The sequence below is a fragment of the Gadus chalcogrammus genome, chromosome 15 (genome assembly GCF_026213295.1).
Source record: "Gadus chalcogrammus isolate NIFS_2021 chromosome 15, NIFS_Gcha_1.0, whole genome shotgun sequence".
Taxonomy (NCBI): Eukaryota; Metazoa; Chordata; class Actinopteri; order Gadiformes; family Gadidae; genus Gadus; species Gadus chalcogrammus.
Window position 1 is genome coordinate 20096903 of NC_079426.1, and position 12335 is coordinate 20109237.

Below are 12335 nucleotides of genomic sequence, written 5' to 3' on the forward strand. Positions count from 1 at the left end.
AAATGCAGTTAAAATGCATGGGCACATTCATTTAAGTTAGATTTTCTTTTGTAGAACAATGTAGAGCAATGTTAAAGGACAAATTTATAAACAATCGTTGCAAGTAGTAAAAAAAAAAAACTTCTTTATCTTCCGTATTTATTTACTTGTATTCAAATTTGATTTTTAATCTTTTTTATTATTAGTATATTCTCCACAGGAATAATTGGAAGAACACTCCATCTAGCTCCCCTCCACAGCCAGTTACAGCAACGATCCTCCAGCTCCAGCTCCATTCAGGCCGTGAAGGTGGACAGCTTTCTCTGAGCTGCTATAGCCGTTTGCTGTTTGCTCAGCCTCCTGTTCCTCTCACGGATTTCCCCCCCGAGCCTGCACTGCACAATTTTTTTAATTGCTATTGTCTCTTATAGGCTGGCATGCTCAGGGTGTGAGCTGAAGAGGCTGTTGAACACCCCCAGACTGCCCAGAGCCCTCTCCATTTTTTTGGTGATCTGGGTAAGAGGCCAGAAAGCGTCAGAATTTGCGTTCCCTGCAAATTCTCCCTTCCGAAGGCAGCGAAAAAACCCTTCCGAAGGCCTCATTAGGTTTGCCGTTGCCGTGTATTCTTTTGCCTCCAGGAAGGGCTGGTCCTCACTTGTGGCGTAGCTGTGGTCCTGATGTCTGGCACCCAACAGCAGCACCTCACAGTGTGGACAGGCCTGGACAATTTCCTCCTTTTGAAGGACCCGGACAAGCCAGCCAGCAACGTAGAACAGGCCCTCCTCCTGGATACAATCGCCAACAGTCTACAAGTAAGAGAATATACAGTGTTACATTGAATATGAGCATGATCATATGTGAATGTCTTTCATGTGATTTATGACTGTAGCGGTGTGTCAATGCAGTATTTTGTCTTGTTGAGATGACCATTGAGATACTGCGTCCTCTGAGATACTGGCTAGGAGGGTTGTCCCGTCATCCAGCTCGCAGTTTGATGCAGAAAGAGCAGGTATAATGTTTGATACACTCAAACCCCTGAGTGCAGCGGCGAATTCCCTCCCACTGGGATTGTATTTGTGCCCCCCCTTTGCCCCGAATCAAGGAGAATAGGTTCTTTAAAAGAAAAAGCAGATGGTCAAAATCCTAGTTTTCAACAGGTAACTTTTTTATTTGCAAAGTAATTGTATGTTTCCCTACCTCAATGAAGTCCTGGTTAAATTTTGAGGTGCACAGATACATCAGTCCTGTATCTATGCACCTCTTGTGGACAAGAAGGAGAGGCACATTCCGTGCTGGGAAGGTGGTGGCTTACGCTGAGATCTGGGGGCGTTAGTGTGTTCCTTAGCCTAGATGTTGATTTGGTGCAGTTAGATTGTTTGTCTTTTCTTATTGACAGACCTGAACTGCCAGCTTGCCCCCCAGCTGATGCATTCCCTCAGGAATTTATCCTTCTCCTGGTTTCCTGAGCCTGGGGGTCATTGCCAGGGGTTAGAATCCTTGACGGATCTGCAAGTAGTATAGCTGTAGGTAGATAGTCGTAGTAAGTGGGGTCAAGTTAGGTAGGTCGTAGTTAATAGGCTGTAGTTAGTAAGTTGTATGTTGGTAAAGTTAAGGTACTATTTTTTTTTTCAGAATTACCTGGAATTTAGCACATCAAAAAGGTGATTTAATTTGGCTACACAGTCAGCTGTATCTTTTGCCTCTGCTGGCTGTCTGCATTGTTATCATCGCAGAAATGCCTGGATCACAACAGATACGACAATTGAATAGGTGGTCAGTGTCACATTACAATCTGCAGTTAGTTATCGAAGAAAAGTTTTTGAGAAAATGAAAAATGTACCAGCAGAGACAGTGTGGCTGAACACCTGTGTATCCAAACTGACATCTTTGAAAATGCTGGCAGCAGAATGTGCTTATCAGTTAGCTTCGGGGCCATTCGAATAGTGTGGAGCTTGTCCAGCTCATAGAATTGGCTGATGTGCTTCCAAAGAACTTTTTTCCTTGTGTCTAAGGATGTAAATAAATACGCAAGGGCGTCAGTTTGTTTTTAGAAGTGGTGGGGACAATAACCATAAGCTTGAGTGTGGTCTGAAAAGTGCTGGGTACCCTTATGTAAGCTATTCGTCCATTTAACGCTGCATTACAATATGCTCTACAGTGTATTGTCAGGTGTTGAAATTATTCGAATATTCAAATACTGGTTCGGAAAAAAATAGTATTTGGGCTTAAATCAGTATTCGGAGCTTCGTTATTTATTTATTTTCACGTAGGTGACTTTACCAGAGCGAGGGAGGCAAACTATAAGCGTCAGAGACACCAAGCAGAGAAGCGAGAGAGGTGGAGGAAGAATGGAGGATGGATCTTGTTTCCCTTTACTTTATAACACAACATTAGCGGGATCTCTGGAGGAAAAGTAATACTTAAAACCTTAGCTTAGTTGTTTGTTTACGTTCGCTGTACAGCGCCGCGCCAATCAACTGTGACTGGCTTGCTGCAGAGCGTGAGCGTCATGGGAATACCCGGTCAATATAATGGATATGATATGGACACATAAGACAATCAATATTCGGTATTTGTCATGGATTTATTGTACAAATTCCCTTCTTCAACAAAATATGCAGATACTGTCAAAATCGGTTCCAGGGAGTATATAAGGATTATTAATGTTGTTTTTGATGGTGTTTTTTTCTGAAACGAGTATTCGAATGTTAGCTCGGAAAAAACCAACGGGTATTCGAAGCCTGAAAACTGGCATTCGGGCCAGCCCTATGAAGATCCTATTCGAACAATAAAAGTTGAAAACCACAGTTTGTGTTTTGGCTTGTTTTGCAAAACAGCGTTGGAAACACCAGGGTATTGGCTCGGGATATGTAGGCCTAATACTGATACACACAAGACAAAGAACAGTGTTGGCAATTTAACACTTATCTTGACATCAACAGAGTTTACCAGACAAACAATGCCAGCCTGTAAAGGGGGTACGAAATTAAACGAGGTACTGAGCATCAGCCTTTTGAAGACGAGCAAGGGCTGCTGGTAGCATATGTTATGCTGCATTAAAAAAAGAAGAAAAATACAAGCACCCAGAGGAGAATTGCATCTGCCAAATCCTGACCACCAGTAAACACTTGCGAAGGACCAATGTAGACTTCAATCGTTACAACATCATAAGAAAATTGTGCAAATAAAATCCCCTTCAGTTTATGATAATCACACAGGTTATGCAAGAACATATTTATGTCAGGATAGGCCTACCAGGCTCCAAGTCGTCACATATCTCAATCAGACAAAACCAACTATAACCACATTGGCATAGCAATCGCACCGTGTGTAGCTGCTACTAGCTGCAATCTATATATACAATGCATACTAACTGGAGCACCAACCAGAATCAGATCAAAATCGCTTAGGACCGTGGGTAACCTTTGGCCAGGTCATCACGATTCACGAGCAAACAGAACCAGCAGCAAAGTATACGTAAACCAATTTCTTACCTTATGTGGCCCTCCACATGCAGGCTAGATGACGTATCCATATCGATATCCATTGTCACAAACATGCTTTTTATAGGAAGCAAAAGGACCGGCTATTTTCTGAATAAAAATGTTAATTTTGGCTGTCTGTCTTAAAACTTCTCCAGTGCGTTCACACCAAACGCAACGGGACGACAAGATCCCATACAAAGTGAACGTATAGACGTGGATCGGGCGAATAGTTTTGATTTGTCGCGCCACACTTTCGCCGTGCACAGGCAAGCGCGTTCACGAGGATTTGTGGCGCGAAAAATGTCAACTTTGACACGAATTTCGCGTGATGACAGCCAATCAGCGTTCAACAGCGTGGCCACTGAGTGACATGTGTAACGTAACAGCCAATCAGCGTTCAACCGTCAAACTCAGCGCCGTGCAGTCCGGGGTGTACTGCAGCATGGAGGAGAAAGTGATTGTTGCCGTTTGCGACTCTCGGAGCTCTATATATAATAGCATATAATATAATTGTGCATATAATATCACGGCCAAAAGCTCTGTGTGCCTTCGGATGGCCGTAGCGCAGGGAGCTCATAGGGATTGGGCTTCTCGGGAGTCGGGGTTTGTTTACCGGCGTTGCCATGGGTTCCGGTCTTGTGTGTTCCAATGGTTTATTAGGTAGGCCTATCTAATAAATGATGTCTTCGAGCACGCCTATCGCATGATTTTAGACTCGACGATTTCGGTTGAGTGTGGGGATTTAAAAAATATATATTGTTTTTTTTAACACATTTTTAAAACTGGTGGGGACAAAATTCGTATTTCAAATAGTGGGGGGGACATGTCCCCCCCGTGATCGACGCCTATGTAAATACGTATGTGAATCATTATGATATCTTGTTTGTTCAGTATGAGTCCTTGCAATTGTGATTGCTTTGTTTACTGTGCTTACCTGTAGACCATGTTTGAACAGGTTGTTCCTGATTGATTTCAGAAGGTGAGGGACATCAAAAATCACAGGAACCCTCTGAACCCCCACCAGGATACAGTGGGACTCCTCACCTCCCAGAGGGTCGAGGCTAGCCCCAAGGTTCCGCACGGTGCACCGCACAACGGTGGATAATGAAGAGAGACCGCAGTGTGTTGGGCAAGTTACTTTAAATGAGTAACTTAGTTACAGTTACTAGTTACTTCTTTCAAAAGTACTGTTACTTTAAGTTACTCGTTACATTCAAGGTAACTAGTTACTAGGGAAAGTAACTTTTTTTTTTCTCTAAATTATCTTATTAATGTGTTTCCTCCCTAACTGGATAGCTAGGGACCACAAGCGCAATGCGCCACCTAGTGACCTGAACGTGCCATAGCAGTGTAGTAGTGGGAGTGCAAATGAATGAAATATTTCCATTGTTTCCAACTGTTTCCAAACCTCTACAAATGCACACACATTATTTTGGGGTTGATGTGGCATAGTGTTCGACAAAACAAATGTAAAAATTTGATCATTGTACCCGGTAGCACTACGATGAAGCAGTGGATCAACAAAACACAACATACAGTATGTTTTGAAACTGGTACAAAGTATAGGTTTGGCAGTGCAAAAATTAAACTGTGCCTCAGACCATTTAGCAACTGTAGGAATCAATAATAGTGCAAAACTGATACAATAGATGTATACAATGTAAACACAGTGAGGTTTATCCGTTCTTTGTAACCTTAACTCAAAACTGCTAAACTCCACCAACTGGAGACCTCATCATCAATAATGATGGGCAAACTTAAAAGTATTTTCAGCCTCACAAAGATAAACTAAATAAATAAAAAGTACTTTCAGCCTCATAAACATAGTTAATGTTTAACAAAAATAATATTTCCTCCACTCTGGCCGTAATGAAACAACTGATTAAATCAATAATGGTGGATAAAGTGCTTTAGTAGTCTATATCAGTCTTTGTCCATACATCTCCATCATCAGTCTGTCTGTAGCACACACACACACACACACACACACACACACACACACACACACACACACACACACACACACACCAGGGTGTCCGCTGAGGTCTTAAAAGTCTTAAAAAGTCTTAAATTCATTTTTCTAAATTTAAGGCCTTAAAAAGTCTTAAATTCGTCAAATGTCATATGCTGGTCTTAAATTTATAACTCGGGAGGTCTTAAATTTGTCGGGGCAGGGCTATTTTATTTTTTATTTTTCTCGCGGGACTTTTCGGGAAGGAGATGTAGAGAGGCTACTTTCTTGCTAGCTGCATATATAAACGGATGTCTGCGCGCTTGCTAGCTAGTCTGCAACAATGGGTTGCAAAAAGTTCAACGTCAGTTGGCTGGAAGACGTCCGTTTCCGAGGTTGGCTAGCGTCCGTTGCCAACCCAGAACAGGCCAGATGCATTCCGTGCAAAAGTAGCCTACATTCAAGCTCGGCACCATGGGGTTTAAAGGGGTAGTTCGGAATTTTGGACATAGGGCCTGATTCCCAAGTGAGCATTGGTATTCTATATCACTGGAGACAGTTTTCAACACATTTTATTCAGTCCTTCTAGTTGCGGAGTTCTCTCGTGCTAGGCTAGCGCAAGTGAACGGGAAAAGCTAGCCTGCTATTAAAAACAGTCTTACCCACTCCACAGTACACCCGAGGTCAATCAATAATAACACCAGACTATAGATTTAAATGTCTGTGTTGATAGAATAATGTTAGAAATAAAACTAACCTTGCATCGCATGAATCATTGAGGGACTACTTTCTCAGCAGCAGCGGAATTTACTTTGCGCCAGTTAGTTTTGTAACCGAATCACGACCGAAGAACGTAAACAGAGAAGCGTGGGACAGAAGCGCAATTGAACGAGTAGGCAACATGGTGGTTCAGTGTGCTTTCAGAAATTGTACAAATAAACCCAACAGATGGTCAACGCAAAGTTTCCACCAATTTCCAACCCGAGACCCAGAAAGGACAAAACTGTGGCTTGTTGCTGGAGGCTTGGACATAAAAACACCGGCGGAAACTGCGCGCAATTGGAAGATTTGTAGCGATCATTTCAGACCGGACGACTTTGAGAAACCAAGCAACCTCAAGAGCAAGGCATCGCTGAAATCGAATGCGGTGCCTTCCGTCTTTTCAGATGCACCAACAGCCACTGGTGAACAGGTAATAACTTTTTGTAGGCTACTCTAGCTAATAAATCTTGCCCCTTCATAATGTTAGCCTACTGATAGATTCATGATGACAATGTTAGCGGACATTAGTTACAGTTCAATGCATTTTGGCGAGTCAGTGACAACGTTAGCTAATGGTATAGCTACACACTTGGTACCTGAGTGGCTAATTGCTAACTTTAGGTAATTGCTGATAGAAAAGTTTTGTCTGCTCCTAATGTGTACATGCAAAACTTCCCTGGCAGAGAGTTCACATCAGGGTGTGTGTGTGTGGTGTGTGTGTGTGTGTGTGTGTGTGTGTGTGTGTGTGGTGTGTGTGTGTGTGTGTGTGTGTGTGTGTGTGTGTGTGTGTGTGTGTGTGTGTGTCAGAGGGAGAGAATCTTGCAAACATTTAGGATATATTCCATAACAAGAGCATGAGTTTATGCTAACGTTTTGTACTATAACTTTTGGGCTAAAAGTATTGCATTGGCAACAGAAGAGGCTTCTGTGCATGGCCTACAGGCAACAATCATGGATGCAGCCGTCGTTTAGCAACTTTGAAGTGTAGTGGTTTATGAATTGGTCCAACAGTCTCTCAAACCTCGTAGGCCTACTGTACAGCTGTACTTGAATTTGATCGTCTTTACAATCCATGATAGTTGTTTATTTGTCTTTATGTTGTAATACATTCAATTTTTATATCTTATTGTTGTTATCTGAAAAGAAAACACAGGAGATGTGCACTGCACCACAGTCCACCCCTAAAAAGGACTCCGCCGGACCAGGATCATCCAAGGACTCAACTGAGTGTTCTGGTGCATTGAAGATGTTCATCTCCACTCCAGAACAGGCTTCGCCACGCCCACAGAAACGGCGTTCCTCATCTGGTTTCTATTTTGCCTGCCGTCCTCTCCGAATTGGAGGTCAATTGAGGTAATTTTGTGATTTATATGATTGTTTCATTCATATTGTGATCTGTGACAACTGTATTTTCATTGCATTCATGTTTTTTGTATAGGTGACCCACAGTGCAGCATCAGGCCAGCCGAAGGAAATCCAAATGCCATCAGCACTAGTAAGAGAATTGAACTCAAATAAATACTGGTAGCTGTTTGACATTTATGACTTCATACACTGATGACAATGATTATACACTCTTATAAAAGGACTATGCAGTGTAAAAATGTAACAATTACTTGTCTGATTCATGTTCACAGTTTTACCTGGTCTCTCTGCTCTTAGGCTCACCGGCAATAGACATCTGTTGTCCACTCCACAATTGAAACAGTAGATATATTTGCATATTCATTTGAATTTTGTTGTTTCTAAATAAGGAAAAAAACAGTAGCTGAAGATGACAACCCACTGGATCTGAGTATGAGCTCAATTGAGGCCTCTCCAAGTCATCCAGTTGACAGTAGCTTTGTTCCACTATTCAGCACATCAAGCTCCTCCAGCTCTGACATACCTGACATACTCTCGGCTGCAGGAACCAAGAACTGGTCAGAAAAAAAAATGGATAGTAAACGAGTCAAGCTAATGCAGCTCTTCACAACATGCCAACAGTGTGGAGTGTTAATTGAAGAGGATGACAAGAAAGTGACCACTAGTGGGACCCGCATACACATCAAGTGGAGCTGTGTGAAAGGACACTCAGGTGAATGGGAGTCATGTTCTCAACTGCGTGGAATGCCCGAAAACAACCTGCTGGTTGCCTCATCCATCCTGTTCACAGGTTCAACTTTCACAGAAATCTTTGATTGGGCTGAACTACTGAATCTCCAAATTCCAAAGAAGACTACATTTTACTCCCTGCAATCCACCTACCTCATACCAGTGATTGAGAATGCATACCGTGACCATCACGAAGAGATGATGAGCAATCTACAACTACAGGACAGTGGTGGAGGGATTTCAATCTGCGGTGATGGTCGTTCTGATTCACCTGGATTTAGTGCCAAGTACACTACATACAGTTTCATGAGTAATGCAACACAGGAAATCATCATGGTGGATTTAGTTCAGGTAAATAGACAGAAATGTTTATAATGCTTGTCTACTCTCATTGCAGTTGTATGTTTTTTTTTTGGGGGGGGGGGGGGGGGGGGGCAATTGAGTGATTGGTGGAAGGTGAAGTAGTCACTCATAACGTACACTGATTGTCATTACAAAGGTTACAGAGGCGACCAGTTCACCAGCCATGGAGACCCTGGGGTTTCGAAGGGGTCTGGACCGTTTGCTTCAGGCAGGAGTTAGAGTGGATGTCATCACTACAGACCGCTCTCCTTCTATCAGGAAGCTTATGAGAGAGACCTACTCTGACATCCAGCACCAGTTTGACCCTTGGCATGTTGCAAAAGGTAAGCTTTTTACTAAATGCAATCATTCTCTGTTGAAACCTCCCCCGCCCCCTCTTCTCTCTCATCCCTACCGTCATTGTCCTTTTATTTCTTAGGACTGAAGAAAAAGTTGACTGCGGCTGCAAACAACAAAAAAAACAACGATCTGCAGCCTTGGCTATTACTAATCACCTGTGGTGGTCTTGCCAGTCATGCGGGGGTGATGCAGAGGCAAGTTCATTCAATGTTTTTTCTTGTTTTCTGTAATGATTTTTTCTTATTTTCTGGACTTGGGGTTTTTGGTATAATGTTTGTGTGTGTCCCTGAAAAACTGTGTTTGGCAGGAGTTGAAACGCCGCTGGACGTCCGTTCTCCATCACATTTGTGGCATACATCGCTGGGAGGAAGACGGACAGGAGAGGACTTGCTACCACCGGGACCTCACTGAAGAGCAGCAGAGAAGGAAGAAATGGCTGCAAACCGACTCTGCTGCATTCCAGACACTGTCGGACCACGTACTGAACAAGAACCTGTTGAAAGACCTCAACCACATGACTCTCTTCCAACATACAGGTATGTCTGCGGCTACCAATTAGTTGAGCATTTACACAACTTAAAATATATTTTTGTAATGCTCTACTTAAAATAACATGCTGCCATGAGTGCTTTAGATATTAGCACATCTGCCATTGAGAGTTTCTACTGTGTAACCGTTTGCGATTTAATGAATAAAGGCATAGACTGTCCAACATCGTTATACAAACTATTTTTGAATATAAACATTCTGGATACCATTCACAAGGTAATAACCAACTATATAAACTGCAGGAGCCCTGGAGGTGTACCACAGTGCAATGCTGAAGTACACTGAAAAGAGGCTTCACTTCGCCTACAGCTCTATGAAGGCACGCACCCTACTCTCTGTGATGGACAACAACGAGAATGTTGGCCGTCAACAAGCAACGACCAGTGATGGTAAGCATACACATAATAGATAACTGCAAAATTGTAAGCCTTCTTTAACAAGTGCTTGCCGAGTCTTGGTTTGTTTATATTGCTGTGCATTTTGTCTCCCTCAGGGACTCCGAGATACAATTTGGTTTTTCCCAAACAATCTAAAAGATGGGTTGCCAGGAAGAGGTACGAGCCAACCAGGCAGACATTCAGGAAGGATTTGGTGGAGCGGGTCCTGGAAAGGCGCATGGATCCTACTGTGAAGTTTGCAGATCCACATTTTTATATCCAGCAACCAGCTACTATACCCGACAACATAGCCACCACTCCAAGACCGGACAAAGATCAAAGTATTGCAGAGCACGTCTCCCGTTTTAAAACATGATTAAAAGGGGAAAATGAAAGTCTAACTGGAGTTTAGTGTGGTGCTAAATACTGTCTGCAAACATTAGTAAAAAGACAAAAAGGTCAACAGCAAAACATTTATTGAACCATATACGCGTACATTGTTGTTAAAATGTTACCGTAAACAATCGTAATGTCATCTGTAACCAAATGTATGTCTTCTTTTTGTGTTGATATAAAGGATTTGTTGAAGTAGCAAATGTTTTCTAGTAGACTACAGTAGTGTTGTGTTCAAAACAATCTCAGAGCATCTTGTGCTTCCCTGAATCCAACATATTGTCCAGCGGCCGAAGGGTATTTGTTTCGGATGCTGGTCACTACACAGGATGGAAGAACACGTCGGTTTCCTCTTCCCAGCTGTGTTCCTTTCAACCCCCACTCAAGAACGATTCTGTAAGCCACCAATCGGTACTGCCTAAAACAAGAAGGAATACAAGTTAGCTTTTGGGAGCAGGCTCTTACAAAAGACAGCTAAACTATGGTAATGGCACACAAAGACAATGGCCCTATTGCTGTTCATGGTGGTAGACTGATTTGCTGAATTGATCAGGCTAAAAAGCCTACGGCCTATGTCTATATTGTCCAAGCAAGTCACGCTTGTGTATTTCATTTTTGCCTTTAGTCCTGGTAGGACCTTTTTAACCAGAGCAATATTGTAATTAAGAAACTTCTTAGTTGATAAAAAATAATAGCTGGCTAGATATTCTAAGCTTTCTCCATCAGCCACTATTTAGACGGAGGCTGTGGTTGTAGGCCTGCATCAATGGTAAAGAGCCTAGCCTATAATAAAGCAGACTTGGAGTCCATGTATGAACATACCATGTATAATATTTGATTGATTGCACTTTAATAAATCAATTAAATTATTATATATGGTATGTTCATGCATGGCAATACACAATTACATTTTGTTTGGATTGCACACTTACAACATTGACAACTGGCCGTTGGGTCCAGCAGGTCTGGGTCTTCTTTTCCAATTTATTTTATCAAAGGAGAAGAATGTTTCCAGCACTCCTCGATTTAGAAGGGGTAGAAAGTCCTGGTGCTCCGTAATGCAGATTGCCCTGTCTCGGGGGGCGCTATGCCCAGACACATCGAGATCCTGAATGCTTGTGTCCAGCTCCAGCTCTTGCATCTGTGGGATGACTAAGTCCCACTCCCTGCAGCAAAAGCATTCGTCCCCTGTCGGCATTTGAATACATTTTCTGCACTGGCACCACCAGTCTCCCGTTGTTCTGTCCCGGTTCTCTACTGCAGCTCCAGCGGGGACGGTCTCTAAAGACGCTCTTTCTCGTTCTGCCCTTTGAGCATCCATCTCTCTCAGTTCTTCATCCGTGTATTCCGGCTCGTACATGTACGGTTCGTTGGATACAACAAAATCCTCATTATCGTCGTCAAAAGCAGATGCATCGCTAAGCCCTCCAAACGTGGCCATATCTTTTTAATTGAATACGCTAATTCCTTCGTTCACTGTACTCGGCGTTTGTAGCATTGACAGCGGCAGGTAAATAAACTAGAGCCGGTAACCTAGGTATCAGTCCGCCGCTGCCGTAGCCTACTACCAGGAATATAACACTGCTGCTGAGACCCAGCAATTCCCTCAAAATGCAATGCAATGCAAGGTTGGTTTTATTTCTAACATTATTCTATAAACAGACATTTAAATCTATAGTCTGGTGTTATTATTGATTGACCTCGGGTGTACTGTGGAGTGGGTAAGACTGTTTTTAATAGCAGGCTAGCTTTTCCCGTTCACTTGCGCTAGCCTAGCACGAGAGAACTCCGCAACTAGAAGGACTGAATAAAATGTGTTAAACTGTCTCCAGTGATATAGAATACCAATGCTCACTTGGGAATCAGGCCCTATGTCCAAAATTCCGAACTACCCCTTTAAGGCTGTCGTCAGCCATATGCAGAGCCAAAAACATAAAACCTCTGCCAGGAGCCACACACAGTCCCCAGCCATTTCTACGTTTTGCATCTCTGCCCCGGCGCCACCGCCGCAGACGGTCCGCGCTGCTAGCACTGACCTGAGGG

At 42.9% G+C, this 12335-nt stretch overlaps 2 protein-coding genes across 2 annotated transcripts; one reads left to right on the plus strand and one right to left on the minus strand.

The window, feature by feature from the left end:
- The first annotated feature begins 8112 nt into the window (after positions 1-8112).
- LOC130404221 (uncharacterized) lies at positions 8113-9052 on the plus strand. The gene is made up of 2 exons (XM_056608870.1): positions 8113-8622; positions 8771-9052. The coding sequence occupies exons 1-2, from the start codon at positions 8113-8115 to the stop codon at positions 9050-9052; spliced, it is 792 nt and encodes a 263-aa protein (XP_056464845.1).
- Positions 9053-10515: 1463 nt separating this feature from the next.
- On the minus strand, positions 10516-12103 carry LOC130404195 (uncharacterized). The gene is made up of 2 exons (XM_056608841.1): positions 11225-12103; positions 10516-10710 (listed from the first exon to the last, which is right to left on the minus strand). Exons 1-2 carry the CDS (start codon positions 11731-11733, stop codon positions 10527-10529), a joined length of 693 nt encoding a protein of 230 aa, XP_056464816.1. The 5' UTR covers positions 11734-12103; the 3' UTR covers positions 10516-10526.
- Between the last annotated feature and the right edge of the window lie 232 nt (positions 12104-12335).

What these genes read in the sequence shown, in the direction of transcription:
- LOC130404221 (XM_056608870.1), top strand. Translation starts at nt 8,113, where the DNA reads ATGGATAGTAAACGAGTCAAGCTAATGCAGCTCTTCACAACATGCCAA. An exon ending in TCATGGTGGATTTAGTTCAG is followed by an intron (nt 8,623 to 8,770) that starts GTAAATAGACAG and finishes GTCATTACAAAG; the next exon opens with GTTACAGAGGCGACCAGTTC.
- LOC130404195 (XM_056608841.1), bottom strand. Translation starts at nt 11,733, where the DNA reads ATGGCCACGTTTGGAGGGCTTAGCGATGCATCTGCTTTTGACGACGAT. An exon ending in AACGGCCAGTTGTCAATGTT is followed by an intron (nt 10,711 to 11,224) that starts GTAAGTGTGCAA and finishes TTCTTGTTTTAG; the next exon opens with GCAGTACCGATTGGTGGCTT.